The sequence below is a fragment of the Trichechus manatus genome, unplaced genomic scaffold, assembly GCF_000243295.1.
Source record: "Trichechus manatus latirostris isolate Lorelei unplaced genomic scaffold, TriManLat1.0 scaffold00002, whole genome shotgun sequence".
Classification (NCBI taxonomy): domain Eukaryota; kingdom Metazoa; phylum Chordata; class Mammalia; order Sirenia; family Trichechidae; genus Trichechus; species Trichechus manatus.
The window spans coordinates 41038446-41051293 of NW_004443938.1; the positions used below are offsets into that span (position 1 = coordinate 41038446).

The following is a 12848-nucleotide window of genomic DNA, read 5'->3' on the forward strand; positions in this document are numbered from 1 at the left end:
ATTGCATTCTCCAACTTTATCTTCCCCCTTCCTCTAGAGGAAGTCACTAGCCTAAGATTTGCACATATCATTCCCATGACTTCTTGGTACTTTGTTACATATGTACATATCTCTACTTAATACTTTTTTAAGGCCTAAAATATCAGATGATGCCTTGATATCTCTGAGCCCTACAGAACCTCAAAGGCTTTACCATGAGTTCCCCTGCTTTCACCAGATATGTCCCTCACTCAGCTGGAAAGGCCCCCAACCTAGCTAGTTCCATGGAGTCCTCCAGTAAGCTTCTAGGTTATAACATCCCACCTCTTCTCTCTGTTCACTAACACTAGGAGTGGTAGCTGCTTCCTGCTATGTTACCCAAGTGTTACTTTTTAGCCCTTTTACCTACTTAACCAAATTTCTATGTTAAATTCTCTTAATTAACTGTTGTGGATTCTGTTTTCCTGATACACTGGATATAACATTATTCATTTATCCATATTGATGAATATAGTAAGCATGGTCATGCCTACTGCACTGGAATCTTGGGTAAATCTGATGATGTACTAACAAACAAATGTAGAAGCATCCAACTGTGGTGCTAGGGTGGACCCAGGCATATTGTCCTGGTCTCTCCCCAGCGTGTCAGTAAAAAGGCAGCATGCTCACTGTGTGGCATTCTGTGAACCAGCACTCTAAATTTCCTAATTCCATACATAAATATTCCAAGCAGTCATTTAGGTTGTGAGTTTCAAATAACTTTATGTCTATAATCCTGATTATTTATACACATAGGAAACAAAGGCATTAGTAATCACATTTGGTAATTAAACATTTAATTTTAGTTTCTATTAATTTTGACATAATAAAAAATTGGTACATTGCCTGGAATTAGGGACTGGGAGAATGAAGGGGAATTCCCATGTGCTTCCTTCTGATTCTGTTCAGAAAGTCAGGTGAGCCAAGACAATTTCAACTTGAAGTATGACAGCGGTTTCCTTCTTCGCATCACAGAGCAACCTACTTCTTTTACACTGTTTCTATCTTTTCCTAAGATACCTTTTCTGAAATGAATTTGTGTCTGATGGATTTCATTTCAGGGCTTAAAGACACATAGAGACACCTGGGGATCTTGGAGAAGAATGACATATTAAGATAATGGAAAACGATCATTGGAATCAAGGGACTTCAAATTATAAAACAAAACAGAACAAAAGAAAAAAAAAAAAAAAAGACACGAATCTCCAAACCTACCAGTTTCCCTAGATCAGGGGAGGATTAGAAAGAATCCTATGAGAGAACCCATACTAATGACTCCATAATCATTTAAATCAGAGATTTAAACCTGAAAAGAAAGTCTTTCCTTTTTTTTTTTTTAATTGTGCTTTAGGTGAAAGTTTACAGCTCAAGTTAATTTCTTATACAAATATTTATACACATATTGTTTTGTGACATTGGTTGCAATCCCCACAACATGACCGTACACTCCCCCTTTCCACCCCAGTTTCCCTGTGTCCATTCAACCAGCTCCCGTCCCTTCCTGCCTTCTCATCCTGCCTCCGGACAGAGCTGCCCATTTGGTCTCGTGTATATGATTGAACTAAGAAACACATTCCTCAGGAGTATTATTTTTTGTTTTATAGCCCTGTCTAATCTTTGTCTGAAGAGTGGGCTTTAGGAATGGTTTAGTTCTGAGCTAACACAGCATCCAAGGACTATAGTTTCAGGGGTTCCTCCAGTCTCAGTCAGACCATTAAGTCTGATCTTTTTACCTGAATTTCAGTTCTGCTCTGCACTTTTCTCCCACTCCTTCCGGGACTCTCTATTGTGTTCTCTGTCATTGGTGGTAGCTGGGCACCATCTAGTTCTTCTGGTCTCAGGCTGGTGGAGTCTCTGGTTTATGTGGACTTTTCTGTCTCTTGGGTTAATATTTTCCTGTGTCTTTGGTGTTCTTCATTCTCCTTTGCTCCAAGTGGGTTGGGACCAATTGATGCATCTTAGACAGCTGCTTGCAAGCTTTTAGGTCCCCAGATGCCACTCACCAAAGTGGGATGCAGAACATTATCTTAATAAACTTTGGTATGCCCACTGACCTAGCTGTTTCCTGAAACTATGGTCCCCAGGCCCCAGCCCCAGCTACTTTGTCCCTTGAAGTGTTTGGATGTGTTCAGGAAACTTTGCTTTGGTTTTTCTGACTGCCCCTTATTATGTGTTGTCCTTCCCTTCACCGAAGACCTTTCCTTGAGTTCATGTAATAGTGGCCTCGTACTATATTTGTCATCTTGCGACTGACTTATTTCTCTCAGCACAATGCCCTCCAGATTCATCGATGTTGTGAGACATTTCGTGGATTCATCATTGTTCTTTATCATTGTGCAGTATTCCATTATGTGTATGGACCATAATTTGTTTATCCATTCGTCTGTTGATGTGCACCTAGATTGTTTCCATCTTTTTGTTATTGTGAATAACACTGCAATGAACATGGGTGTGCATATACCTATTCATGTGATGGGTCTTATTTCTCTAGGATATATTCCAAGGAGTGGGATTGCTGGATTGTATGGTACTTCTATTTCTAGCTTTTCAAGGAAGTGCCAGATTGATTTCCAAAGTGGTTGTACCATTTTACATTCCCACCAGCAGTACGTAAGAGTTCCAGTTTCTCCACAATCTCTCCAACATTCATTATTTTGTGTTTTTTGGTTTAGTGCCAGCCTTGTTGGGGGTGAGACGGTATCTCATTGTAGTTTTGATTTGTATTTCTCTAATGACTAATGACTGTGAGCATTTTCTCATGTATCTGTTAGTTGCCTGAATGTCTTCTTTGGAGAAGTGTCTGTTCATATCCTTTGCCCATTTTTTAATTGTGTTATTTGTCTTTTTTGTTGTTGAGGTGTTGCAGTATTTTGTAGATTTTAGAAATTAGACCCCTGTCAGATATGTTGTAGCCAAAATTTTTTCCCAGTCTGTAGGTTGTCTTTTGACTCTTTTGGTAAAGTCTTTTGATGGGCATAAGTGTTTGATTTTTAGGAGCTCCCAGTTATCTAGTTTCTCTTCTGGTATTTGTACAGTGATAGTTATGGTTCATATTCTATTTATGCCATGTATTAGGGCTCTTAGTGTTGTTCCTATTGTTTCTTCCATGATCTTTACTGTTTTAGATTTTATATTTAGGTCGTTGATCCATTTTGAGCTAGTTTTTGTACATAGTGTGAGGTATTGGTCTTGTTTCAGTTTTTTGCAGATGGATATCCAGTTATGCCAGCACCATTTGTTAAAGAGAATGTCTTTTCTCCATTTAACAGACTTTGGGCCTTTGCCAAATATCAGCTGCTCATAGGTGGATGAATTTATATCTAGGTTCTCAATTCTGTTCCATCGATCTATGTATCTGTTTTTGTACCAGTAGCAGGCTGTTTTGACTACCGTGGCAGTATAATAGTTTCTAAAATCAGGTAGTGTGAGGCCTCCTACTTGGTTCTTCTTCTTCTGTAATGCTTTGCTAATCTGGAGCCTCTTCCCTTTCCATATGAAATTGGTGATTTGTTTCTCCATCTAGTTAAAAAATGCCACTAGAATTTGGATCGAGATTGCACTGTATCTGTAGATCACTTTAGGTAGAATTAACAGTTTCACAATGTTGAGTCTTCCTATCCATAAGCATGGTATGTTTTTCCACTTATGTAGGTCTCTTTTGGTTTCTTGCAGTAGTGTCTTGTAGTTTTCATTGTATAGGTCTTTTACATCTCCGGTTAGATTTATTCCTAAGTACTTTATCTTCTTGGGGGCTATTGTAAATGGTATTGATTTGGTGATTTCCTTTTCGAAGTTCTCTTTGTTGATGTAGAGGAATCCAACTGATTTTTTCTATGTTTAGCTTGTATCCTGATACTTTGCTGAAATCCTCTATTAATTCCAGTAGTTTTCTTGTGGATTCTTTGGGGTTTTCTGTGTATAAGATCATAGTATTTGCAAATAGGGATATTTTTACTTCTTCCTTACCAGTTTGGATGCCCTTTATTTCTTTTTCTTGCCTTATTGCTCTGGCTAGGACCTCCAGCACAAAGTTGAATAAGAGTGGTGATAAAGGGCATCCTTGTCTGGTTCCCATTCTCAAGGGGAATGCTTTCAGACTCTCTCTGTTTAGAATAATATTGGCTGTTGGCTTTGTATAAATCTCCTTTATTATGTCAAGGAATTTCCCTTCTATTCCTATTGTGCTGAGAGTTTTTAATCATGAATGGCTGTTGGACTTTGTCAAATGCCTTTTCTGCATCTATTGATAAAATCGTATAGTTCTTATATTTTGTTTTATTTATGTGATAGATTACATTGATTGATTTTCTAATGTTGAAATATCCTTGAATATCTGATATGAATCCCTCTTTGTCATGATGAATTATTTTTTTGATATGTTTCTGAATTCTATTGGCTAGAATTTTGTTGAGGGTTTTTGTGTCTATGCTCATAAGGGATATTGCTCTGTAATTTTCTTATTTTGTGATGTCTTTACCTGGCTTTGGTATCAAGGTTATGCTGGCTTCGTAGAATAAGTTAAGGAGTATTACTTCCTTTTCTATGCTCTGAATACCTTTAGGAGTCCTGGTGTTAACTGTTCTCTGAAAGTTTGGTAGAATTCTCCAGTGAAGCCATCAGGGCCAGGGTTTTTTTTGTTGGGAGTTTTTTAAATTACCTCTTCAATATCTTCTTTTGTTATGGGTTTATTTACTTTTTCTACCTATGTTTTTGTTAGTTTAGGTAGGTAGTGCATTTCTAGAAATTTGTCCATTTCTTCTAGGTTTTCAAATTTGTTGGAGTACAGTTTTTCATAGTGTTCTGTTATGATCCTTTTTATTTCAGTTGGGTCTGTTGTGATATCGCCCATCTCATTTCTTACTTGGGTTATTTGCTTCCTCTCCTGTTTTTCTTTTGTCAGTTTGGCCAAAGGTTTATAGATTTTGTTGATATTTTCAAAGAACCAACTTTTGGTCTTGTTGACTCTTTCAATTGTTTTTCTATTCTCTATTTCATTTATTTCTGCTCTAATCTTCATTATTTCCTTTCTTCTGGGGACATAGGGCTTCTTTTGCTGCTCTCTTTCTGTTTGTTCGAGTTGTAGGGTTAATATTTTGATTTTGAACCTTTCTTCTTTTTGGATGTATGCATTTATTGCTATAAACTGACCTCTGAGCATTGCTTTTGCTGTGTCCCAAAAGTTTTTGTAAGATGTGTTTTCATTCTCATTTGATTCTCTGGTTTGGGCACAGATAGTCCTGAGTTCCCAGCTTAGGGGGCTTGGCATTAATGAGGGCCTATGGTTTTGAATTGATCCACACAGGTCTAGCCAGGGGTGAAGGGTGCTACAAGTCTGTGGACCCCTTATGCTAGTGCCTAGGCAAAGGGATAGAGCCTGCCCTGAGATCCTGGCTTAGGGGGTGTGACGATTTTTCAAAGCTGCAAGACTGGTTTGGGTGAGGATAGTCCTGAGTTCCAGCTGAGGGCATGGCAGTTGTTGACTACTACTGGACTGGTGTCTTAGTGGAGCGGAGTGGGGGATGGGTGAGGAAAAAGAGTTACTTCTATACTGTGAAAGTCCCAGAGGGGGAGGGGTTATTTTGATCCCATATGGTGGGTTAGACACTGCGCTTAACTTTTGCAGATCCAGCGATACTTCTTCCTGGCTCCAGAGGCTTGTGCAAACTTTCTATCTCCCAGCCTCTCCCATCACGGTGAAATGAGTCCCGAGCGCTACTGCTCACCTCAGCCCCTGTATGCCAGCCTACCCAGACAGCAGTGTGCCAGCTACCTCACAACTGGCACTTCTTTGCTGCTTCTGAACTCTCTCTCCTTCCCCCTTTTGCTCAGTCCAACTCCTCAACTTTGTCTTTGATAATCAGGGCTCCTAGATTGTCATATATAATTGATTCACTTGTTTTTTCAGGTCTTTGTTGTAAGAGGGACCACAGGAAGTGTCTGATTATTCCACCATCTTGGCCCTCCCCCGCAAGTCTTTACATTTTAAATTAACTCACATTCAACAGGGGGGTTCAAGCCAAATCTAGGCCTAGAAATTGAATTTAACAAATCAGAAAACATTTATAGAGCCTAGTGTTCTATAAAATTCCACCGGAGAAGTTGAGAATTGTCATGTGGCCCCTGTCCTTTAGGATGATTCATATAGAATAAAGAGGGAATTTAGAACACTCTTTGTATGTCCTGAAAACCTGTCATATGGAAGAGGGATTGGAGTTACTGTTTCAAACTACAGAAAGTAAATTTCATTTTAGTATAGGAAAGAAGGTTCTAAAAAATTAGCAACGTTCAATTATGGAATAGACTGGCATGCCAAGTAGTGAACTCTGTCATTCAGCATTCATTTATTTAGTGTTGAGTTCCAGTCACATGTCAGACACTGTGCTGAGATGATGGGATTCAGCAGTGAGCCCGACACTACCCATGCCTTCCATAGTTCACACCCCTGGAATGCACCCTAGAATATGACTGAACATGGATGATCTGGAAAGAACCATCAAGGTTCCTTTTAATCTATTTAGGAGGATAACAGACATACAGAATTAAATACCAGTATAAGATGTAAATTAAAGATCAAGACAATAGTAAGCAGTGAAGTACATTCAACAGCACAGCAAAAATACTCTATGAGAGTTCAGGAATATTACTAGGATTGGGGTGGGTTTGAGGGGACTCTATGAGGCTGGTAGAAGAAGAGCAAGGACATTTCAGGGAGAAATACAACATATAATTATGTAGATAGAGTGGAGCATGGAGGGTTCAGTGGACAAGAAATGAGATGGTATCACTGGAATAATGAGTTCATATAAGTAAGTTATAGAAATGAATCCAGAGTAGTATGTTTAGTTCACATTGTAGAAGAACTTGAACAAGGTTAGCATTTCAGTCGATCATGTCATTATCTTCATGATTTTTGCATTAACCACACACCTTTTATAACTTATCTAGTATTCTTTTAAGATTGATTGACATCTTTTATATTGTCTCATCCTAAATGCTACTACCAAAATTTGATGAAACAGTTAAAAATGTTTCTAATAAACATGACTGCTAATCTGTAAAGGTTAATATAAAAAGTGTTTAAGTGTATTTTTGCAAAGTATACAACTTGCTTACCATCTGTGGGGCATGTACCAAATATGGCGGAATTTCTGTTTTAAATAATAGGGAACCACTGACTGTTTTGAAGTCTAAGTGACATAATAGGGTTGTAGTTTGGGGAGAACTCATCTAGTGGCTACGTGTGGAATGAGCAACTTTGGCCATTGTGGGAGGTAGGGAAATATGTTAGAAAGCTGATATCCAGTTTAGCATAATAAATTAGAAAAGAAAAAGATATCTTTAAAAAAAAACTTTCTGATGAATTGAGGGTGGGAGCAGAGGGAGAGTAAGATATCCAAGACTCAGATTGGATGAATGACAAAATTAAGGTATTACCTATGTATACGTAATACCTTAAAAATATTCGGCTCTTTTAATGGTACAAGGAAGCAATCTCCTAAAAATGAGCTTTTAGGTAATGTAATATAATGGTTAGGGAAGAAGTTTTCACTGAAAAAAAAAAAGTACAGATTCTGTAACAATGAAGAAATTGTATGACCTTGAAGCCTTGACCCCTTGATTTTCTGCACATGAACTTCACAGCGTTAGGCAGTTCCCAGAGAGAGCCAAGACTCAGTTCAATGGGCATTCACTGTCACTGACCATGTTATTATTAATCTACTTTTAAGCATTCAGCTAGAGTTCCAGTATTTCAGACTATTAGGTAGTCTTTCCAGGAGAACTGGCAAACATGGTGTCAGCTGATATTCTCTAATAACATGAAAACTGAGGGCCACTGGTCATGAACAAGAGAATCTGATCTTTGACATGTATATATCTGTATATATACACTTACATATCTGTATAACATGTGTATATCTGTTCTTTTGCTATTTTGTGAGCTCTGTTATAATTGGGACTTTCCTTACAGTCTGTGTTCTCTGTCCGTCACAGCTACATACATAAAAGTTCTCAATAAATTATTATTCATGAATAACAGTTGTTCATGAATGTTGTTCATGGCTGTTCTAGACCAGTCCCATATTGGTCTTATTATTGGAAATATTGATTTACCAGGAAAAATATATTTTATTAAACGAAAAGCGTTCAGATAAAGAACAATGATGAATCTGCAAAGCACCTCACAATATGTATGAATCTGGAAAGCATTATGCTGAGTGAAATAAATCAGTCCACAAAAGGACAAATATTGTATGAGACCACTGCTAAAGAAACTCCTGAAAAGGTTTACACACAAAAGGAAACAATCTTTCATGGTTACTAGGGAGGGGAGGGATGAGGATGGAAAAACACTAAATAGACAATAGATAAGTAGTAACTTTGGTGAAAGGTAGACAGTACACAATACTGGGAAAACCAGCACAATTTGTCCAGGGCAAGGTCACGGAAGCTCCATAGACGTATCCAAACTCCCTAAGGACTGAATTTTTGGGCTGAGGGCTGTGGGGACTATGGTCTCGGGGAACATCTAGCTCAATTGACATAACATAGTTTATAAAAAAAATATTCTACATTCTACTTCAGTGAGCAGTGTCTGGGGTCTCAAAAGCTTGTGAGCAGCCATCTAAAATGCTCCACTGGCCTCACCCTGTCTGGAGCAAGGGAGAATGAAGAAAACCAAAGACCCAAGGGGAAGATTAGTCCAAAGGACTAATGGACCACAACTACTACAGCCTCCACCAGACTGAGTCCTGAACAACTAGATGGTGCCCGACTGCTACCACTGACTGCTCTGACTGGGATCACAATAGACGGCCCTGGATAGAGCTGGAGAAAAATGTAGAACAAAATTCTAACTCACCAAAAAAGACCAGACTTACTGGCCTTATAGAGACTGGAGAAACCCTGAGAGTATGGCCCCCAGACACACTTTTAGCTCGGTAATGAAGTCACTTCTGAGGTTCACCCTTCAGCCAAAGATTAGACAGGCCCGTATAACAAAATGAGACTAAAGGGGCACACCAGTCCAGAGGCAAGGACTAGAAGGCAGGAGGGGACAGTAAAACTGCTAATAGGGAATCTAGGGAATCCACGGCTGAGAAGGGAGAGGGTTGACATGTCATGGGGTTAGTAACCAATGTCACAAAACCATATGTGTACCAATTGTTTAATGAGAAGCTAGTTTGTTCTGTAAACCTTCATCTAAAGTACAATAAAAATATTTAAAAACAACCCTGTAAAATAAAAAAAAAAGAATTTCTTCAACTGTCAGTGTGTTTTGGACTGGGGAGGGGTCATGTGGTTGGCTCATTAATTCTACTTTGAGAGTTGTGCAGACTTCTGAACAATGTCAACAGCAGCATTGTCCACTTAAGTCAACTCAGTCATGTACTTCCAGCTGTCAGTTTTCTTGCACAACATCCTTTCTGAATGCTGTATTGTGTAATGTATTCGTGATAAAATATAAATAGCGAGTAGATGGCAGTGCTTTAATATAAAAGTTTTTCCAGTGATGCGAAATATAAGAGTCTGAGTTTGTTTTTTCAAAGATCACTAAATTTTAGCTATGATCAGATCACATTTTCCAAAATATGTGGCACTTTTTGCCCTCTTTGTCCTGAGCGTTGGTTCCACACAAAGTCTGGACACTTTTATTGCTGCAGTGTATGAGCATGCTGTTATATTACCAAACAGCACAGAGACACCTGTATCAAAAGGAGATGCTGTGCGCCTAATGAACAAGAACATAGATGTTTTGGAAAAAGCAGTAAAGCTGGCAGCTAAGCAGGTAAGTATACTGGCCGGGATATTGTAAGATTGGAACCTGGAGTGTATTTGGAATTTATGCGAAACTCTTTTGCTCTGATTTGTTTTGAGCAGGGCGCACATATCATTGTGACTCCAGAAGATGGAATTTATGGTTGGGTTTTCACAAGGGAGACCATTTACCCCTACCTGGAGGATATCCCAGACCCGAAAGTGAACTGGATTCCATGTAGAGACCCCCAAAGGTAATGTCACTACCCTTTGATGTTTGAACAAAAAGTTGTGGTACTGCCAAACACCAATAGCAAATGCACCAACTGACAAGTAATCCGGATGATAAGTAATTAATCCAGTTTCTGTCATTGGACCTACACACCTCTAATGCATGTCTCCTGTTTGATAAATGTCTTGAGTTGGTGATGCCTGGGTGGTTATTTGTTGTAGTTTTCTTTGAAGAACAGTATCCATATATACAATTTCTATAATAAATTTCTTTAAAGGGTTTCAACAAAATAAGAAAGTTGTAATATACAAGATCTGTGTTCTGAAACAGCAGTAAGTTGTTTTATCCATAAATACCTGCCTCCTTTGTATAACTGGTGAAAAGGTGAAATGAGGCTGTTTCCAAAGGGCTCTGATATCACCATCATTTACAATGTAATCAGTATACCCAAACCAAACCAAACCCATTGTGATCGAGTTGATTCCAACTCATACAGACCTCATAGTAGAGAGTAGAACTGCCCCATAGGGTTTCCAAGGCTGTAATCTTTACGGAAGCCGACTGCCACATTTTCTCCTGTGGAGCAGCTGGTGGGTGCAAACTTCTGACCTTTTGTAATCTGTATAGTGGAGTGGAAATTATACAGGACTTGAAAAAGGAAGAGTTATTTTTAACACCATCCTCTACTACATCCTAGCTGAGTGATGTGGGGCATGTAACCTAGATATCTGACATCTCTGTTTCTTTATCCATAAAACAGGGATAATAAAAGGTCTCCTCCTACTTCCCTTATGGAGTAACTAGAGTGTCAAACAACATTAACATACCTGGAACTGTACACTGTAGAGTTCTCTTCAGTGTTAGCTGTCACTGCTACCTAAGTTTTTAACAGGAGGAACTGGGTCTGACTTGTTTTGTTTTCTCGTCTATTGAGAGATTTTAGTAATTATTAACAGCAGTAGTTTAGGCATATCTTTTAAAAAGAAAATCTGTATAATAAAAAGATTTATGAAATAGGTTATTTTAAGTATACTTTTTTACTTTTAAAAATATTTCATATGTAATTTTTAATGGCAAAATCAAAGAATTAAAAGTAATTTAATTTGATAATTTTAAATTTAAGTGTATCTGTTCTGAACTACATCTATTGCACAAAATAGGGAAATTTCTTGAATAATTTTGACCATTTGAAATTGCTTGGAAGATTAAGTCCATTGTTACAACATAAAAGCTCTGCTATGTGACATAAGCCTCACCCTGGGTTTTTAACCTTTGGAAAAACATTCTCTAAATGTTGCATAGTCTGTGTTTACAAGAACCATGACTGTGACTCAATGTCTAATTGTTTATGAGGCTTTTCCCAGAAGAGGACTCACTATTTGCAGTACCCAAGAGGCTTACGTTGAAAATACCTTCTATTTGCCTGGGCTAAAGAACTGACTTTCCTAGGGGAAAGGTATCCAGAAGTCTGATAAGTAGACAATCTTAGATAAATTATTTGTTGTAAAGGTAAGTGACTGATGAAACTTTAACATCATTGAGTTTGCAGATACTGATTTCAGCAAGCTTTCAGCTACGTGTTTTAAAACGTAGAAATTTAGTATTTAATATAATAGTAATATTGGTAAAGAAATTTACTATTTCTTCCCTAAACCGTAACCCTTTGCTGTTGAGTCAATTCTGACTCATAATGACCTTGTAAGACAGAGTAGAACTGCCCCATAGGGTTTCCAAGGAGTGGCTGGTGGATCAAACTGCAGACATTTTGGTTAGCAGCTGAGCTCTTAACCACTGCACCACCAGGGTTCCTAGTAATATTTATCCCTAAAAAGACTAATGGAAGGCCACATGGTCATCCTTGTGTATTTAAATCATGCCATGTAGAATACAGACACGTCTCATACTTCCTTGGACCTTCCTCATGAGGAACGAATAGAAAATATTAAAGTACCTGAATCATTTGGACAAGAAAATAAAACAAAGTACATAATTGATTATTAAAAGTATTAATAAGTATAAATGTTGATAGTACTGTCCTATTTTTCCTGAAGGAAAAATAAAGGAAATGTCTAAATAGGTTATAAATCTGTCCTTTCTATTAAAATATTAGCTCAACATCAATTGCAGAGAAGCTGAGAGATCATAGAGGGAACCTGAATGGCCCCTAAAATCAACAAAGCCATCAGTATCCTGCATTGCCGTCTTGTAATTACAGAAGCCATAAGAGACACTCTTTATTTACTTACTTATTTGGTTGGTCCTGGGAACCACACTTGGTGAACTATGTACATTATCTCATTCAATTTATGTAGTAGGTATGACTATTCCCATTTTAAATATGAGAAAAAAAGATGCTTAAGTCTCATAATTGGAAATTAGCGCCGCTGGAATTAAAAGAATTGTAATTAGCATGACTAAACTTCGAACAGGTGCCTAGGTGGCGCAAGCAGTTAAGCTCTCAACTGCTAGCCAAAAGGTTGGCATTTCAAACCTACCCAGAGGTGTCTTGAAAGACAGGCCTGGCAATCTTCTTCCAAAAGGTTACAGCCTTGAAAAACCCTATGACGCAGTTCTAATCTGTACACACAGGGTCCCCATGAGTAAAAATCGACTCCGTGGCAACTAACAGCAACAACAACAGACTTCAAACATAGCCATGTGATTAAACCATGCTAACTATAAGTGCCTGGAGGCACCATATTAAGCATGAAATTTCCAGTGATTAGTAAAGCCATTTCTTTTACAGAGTGTTTTGGTTGCTGTCTTAGGCTTGGTTCTCTAGAGGAGCAAAACCAGTGAAGCGTATATATATATATATATATATATATAAATACATATATGT

General features: G+C 38.1%; 1 protein-coding gene across 1 annotated transcript in view; it reads left to right on the forward strand.

Annotated features, from left to right (window-relative positions):
- The first annotated feature begins 9004 nt into the window (after window positions 1–9004).
- The window catches only part of LOC101351285 (vascular non-inflammatory molecule 3), a 13292-nt gene continuing 9448 nt past the window's right edge, over window positions 9005–12848 (forward strand). The window contains exons 1-2 of the mRNA XM_004368911.2: window positions 9005–9805; window positions 9898–10028. Of these exons, the coding sequence (XP_004368968.1) occupies window positions 9584–9805; window positions 9898–10028 (353 nt within the window). The 5' untranslated portion in view covers window positions 9005–9583. The remainder of the gene's footprint in view (window positions 9806–9897; window positions 10029–12848) is intronic.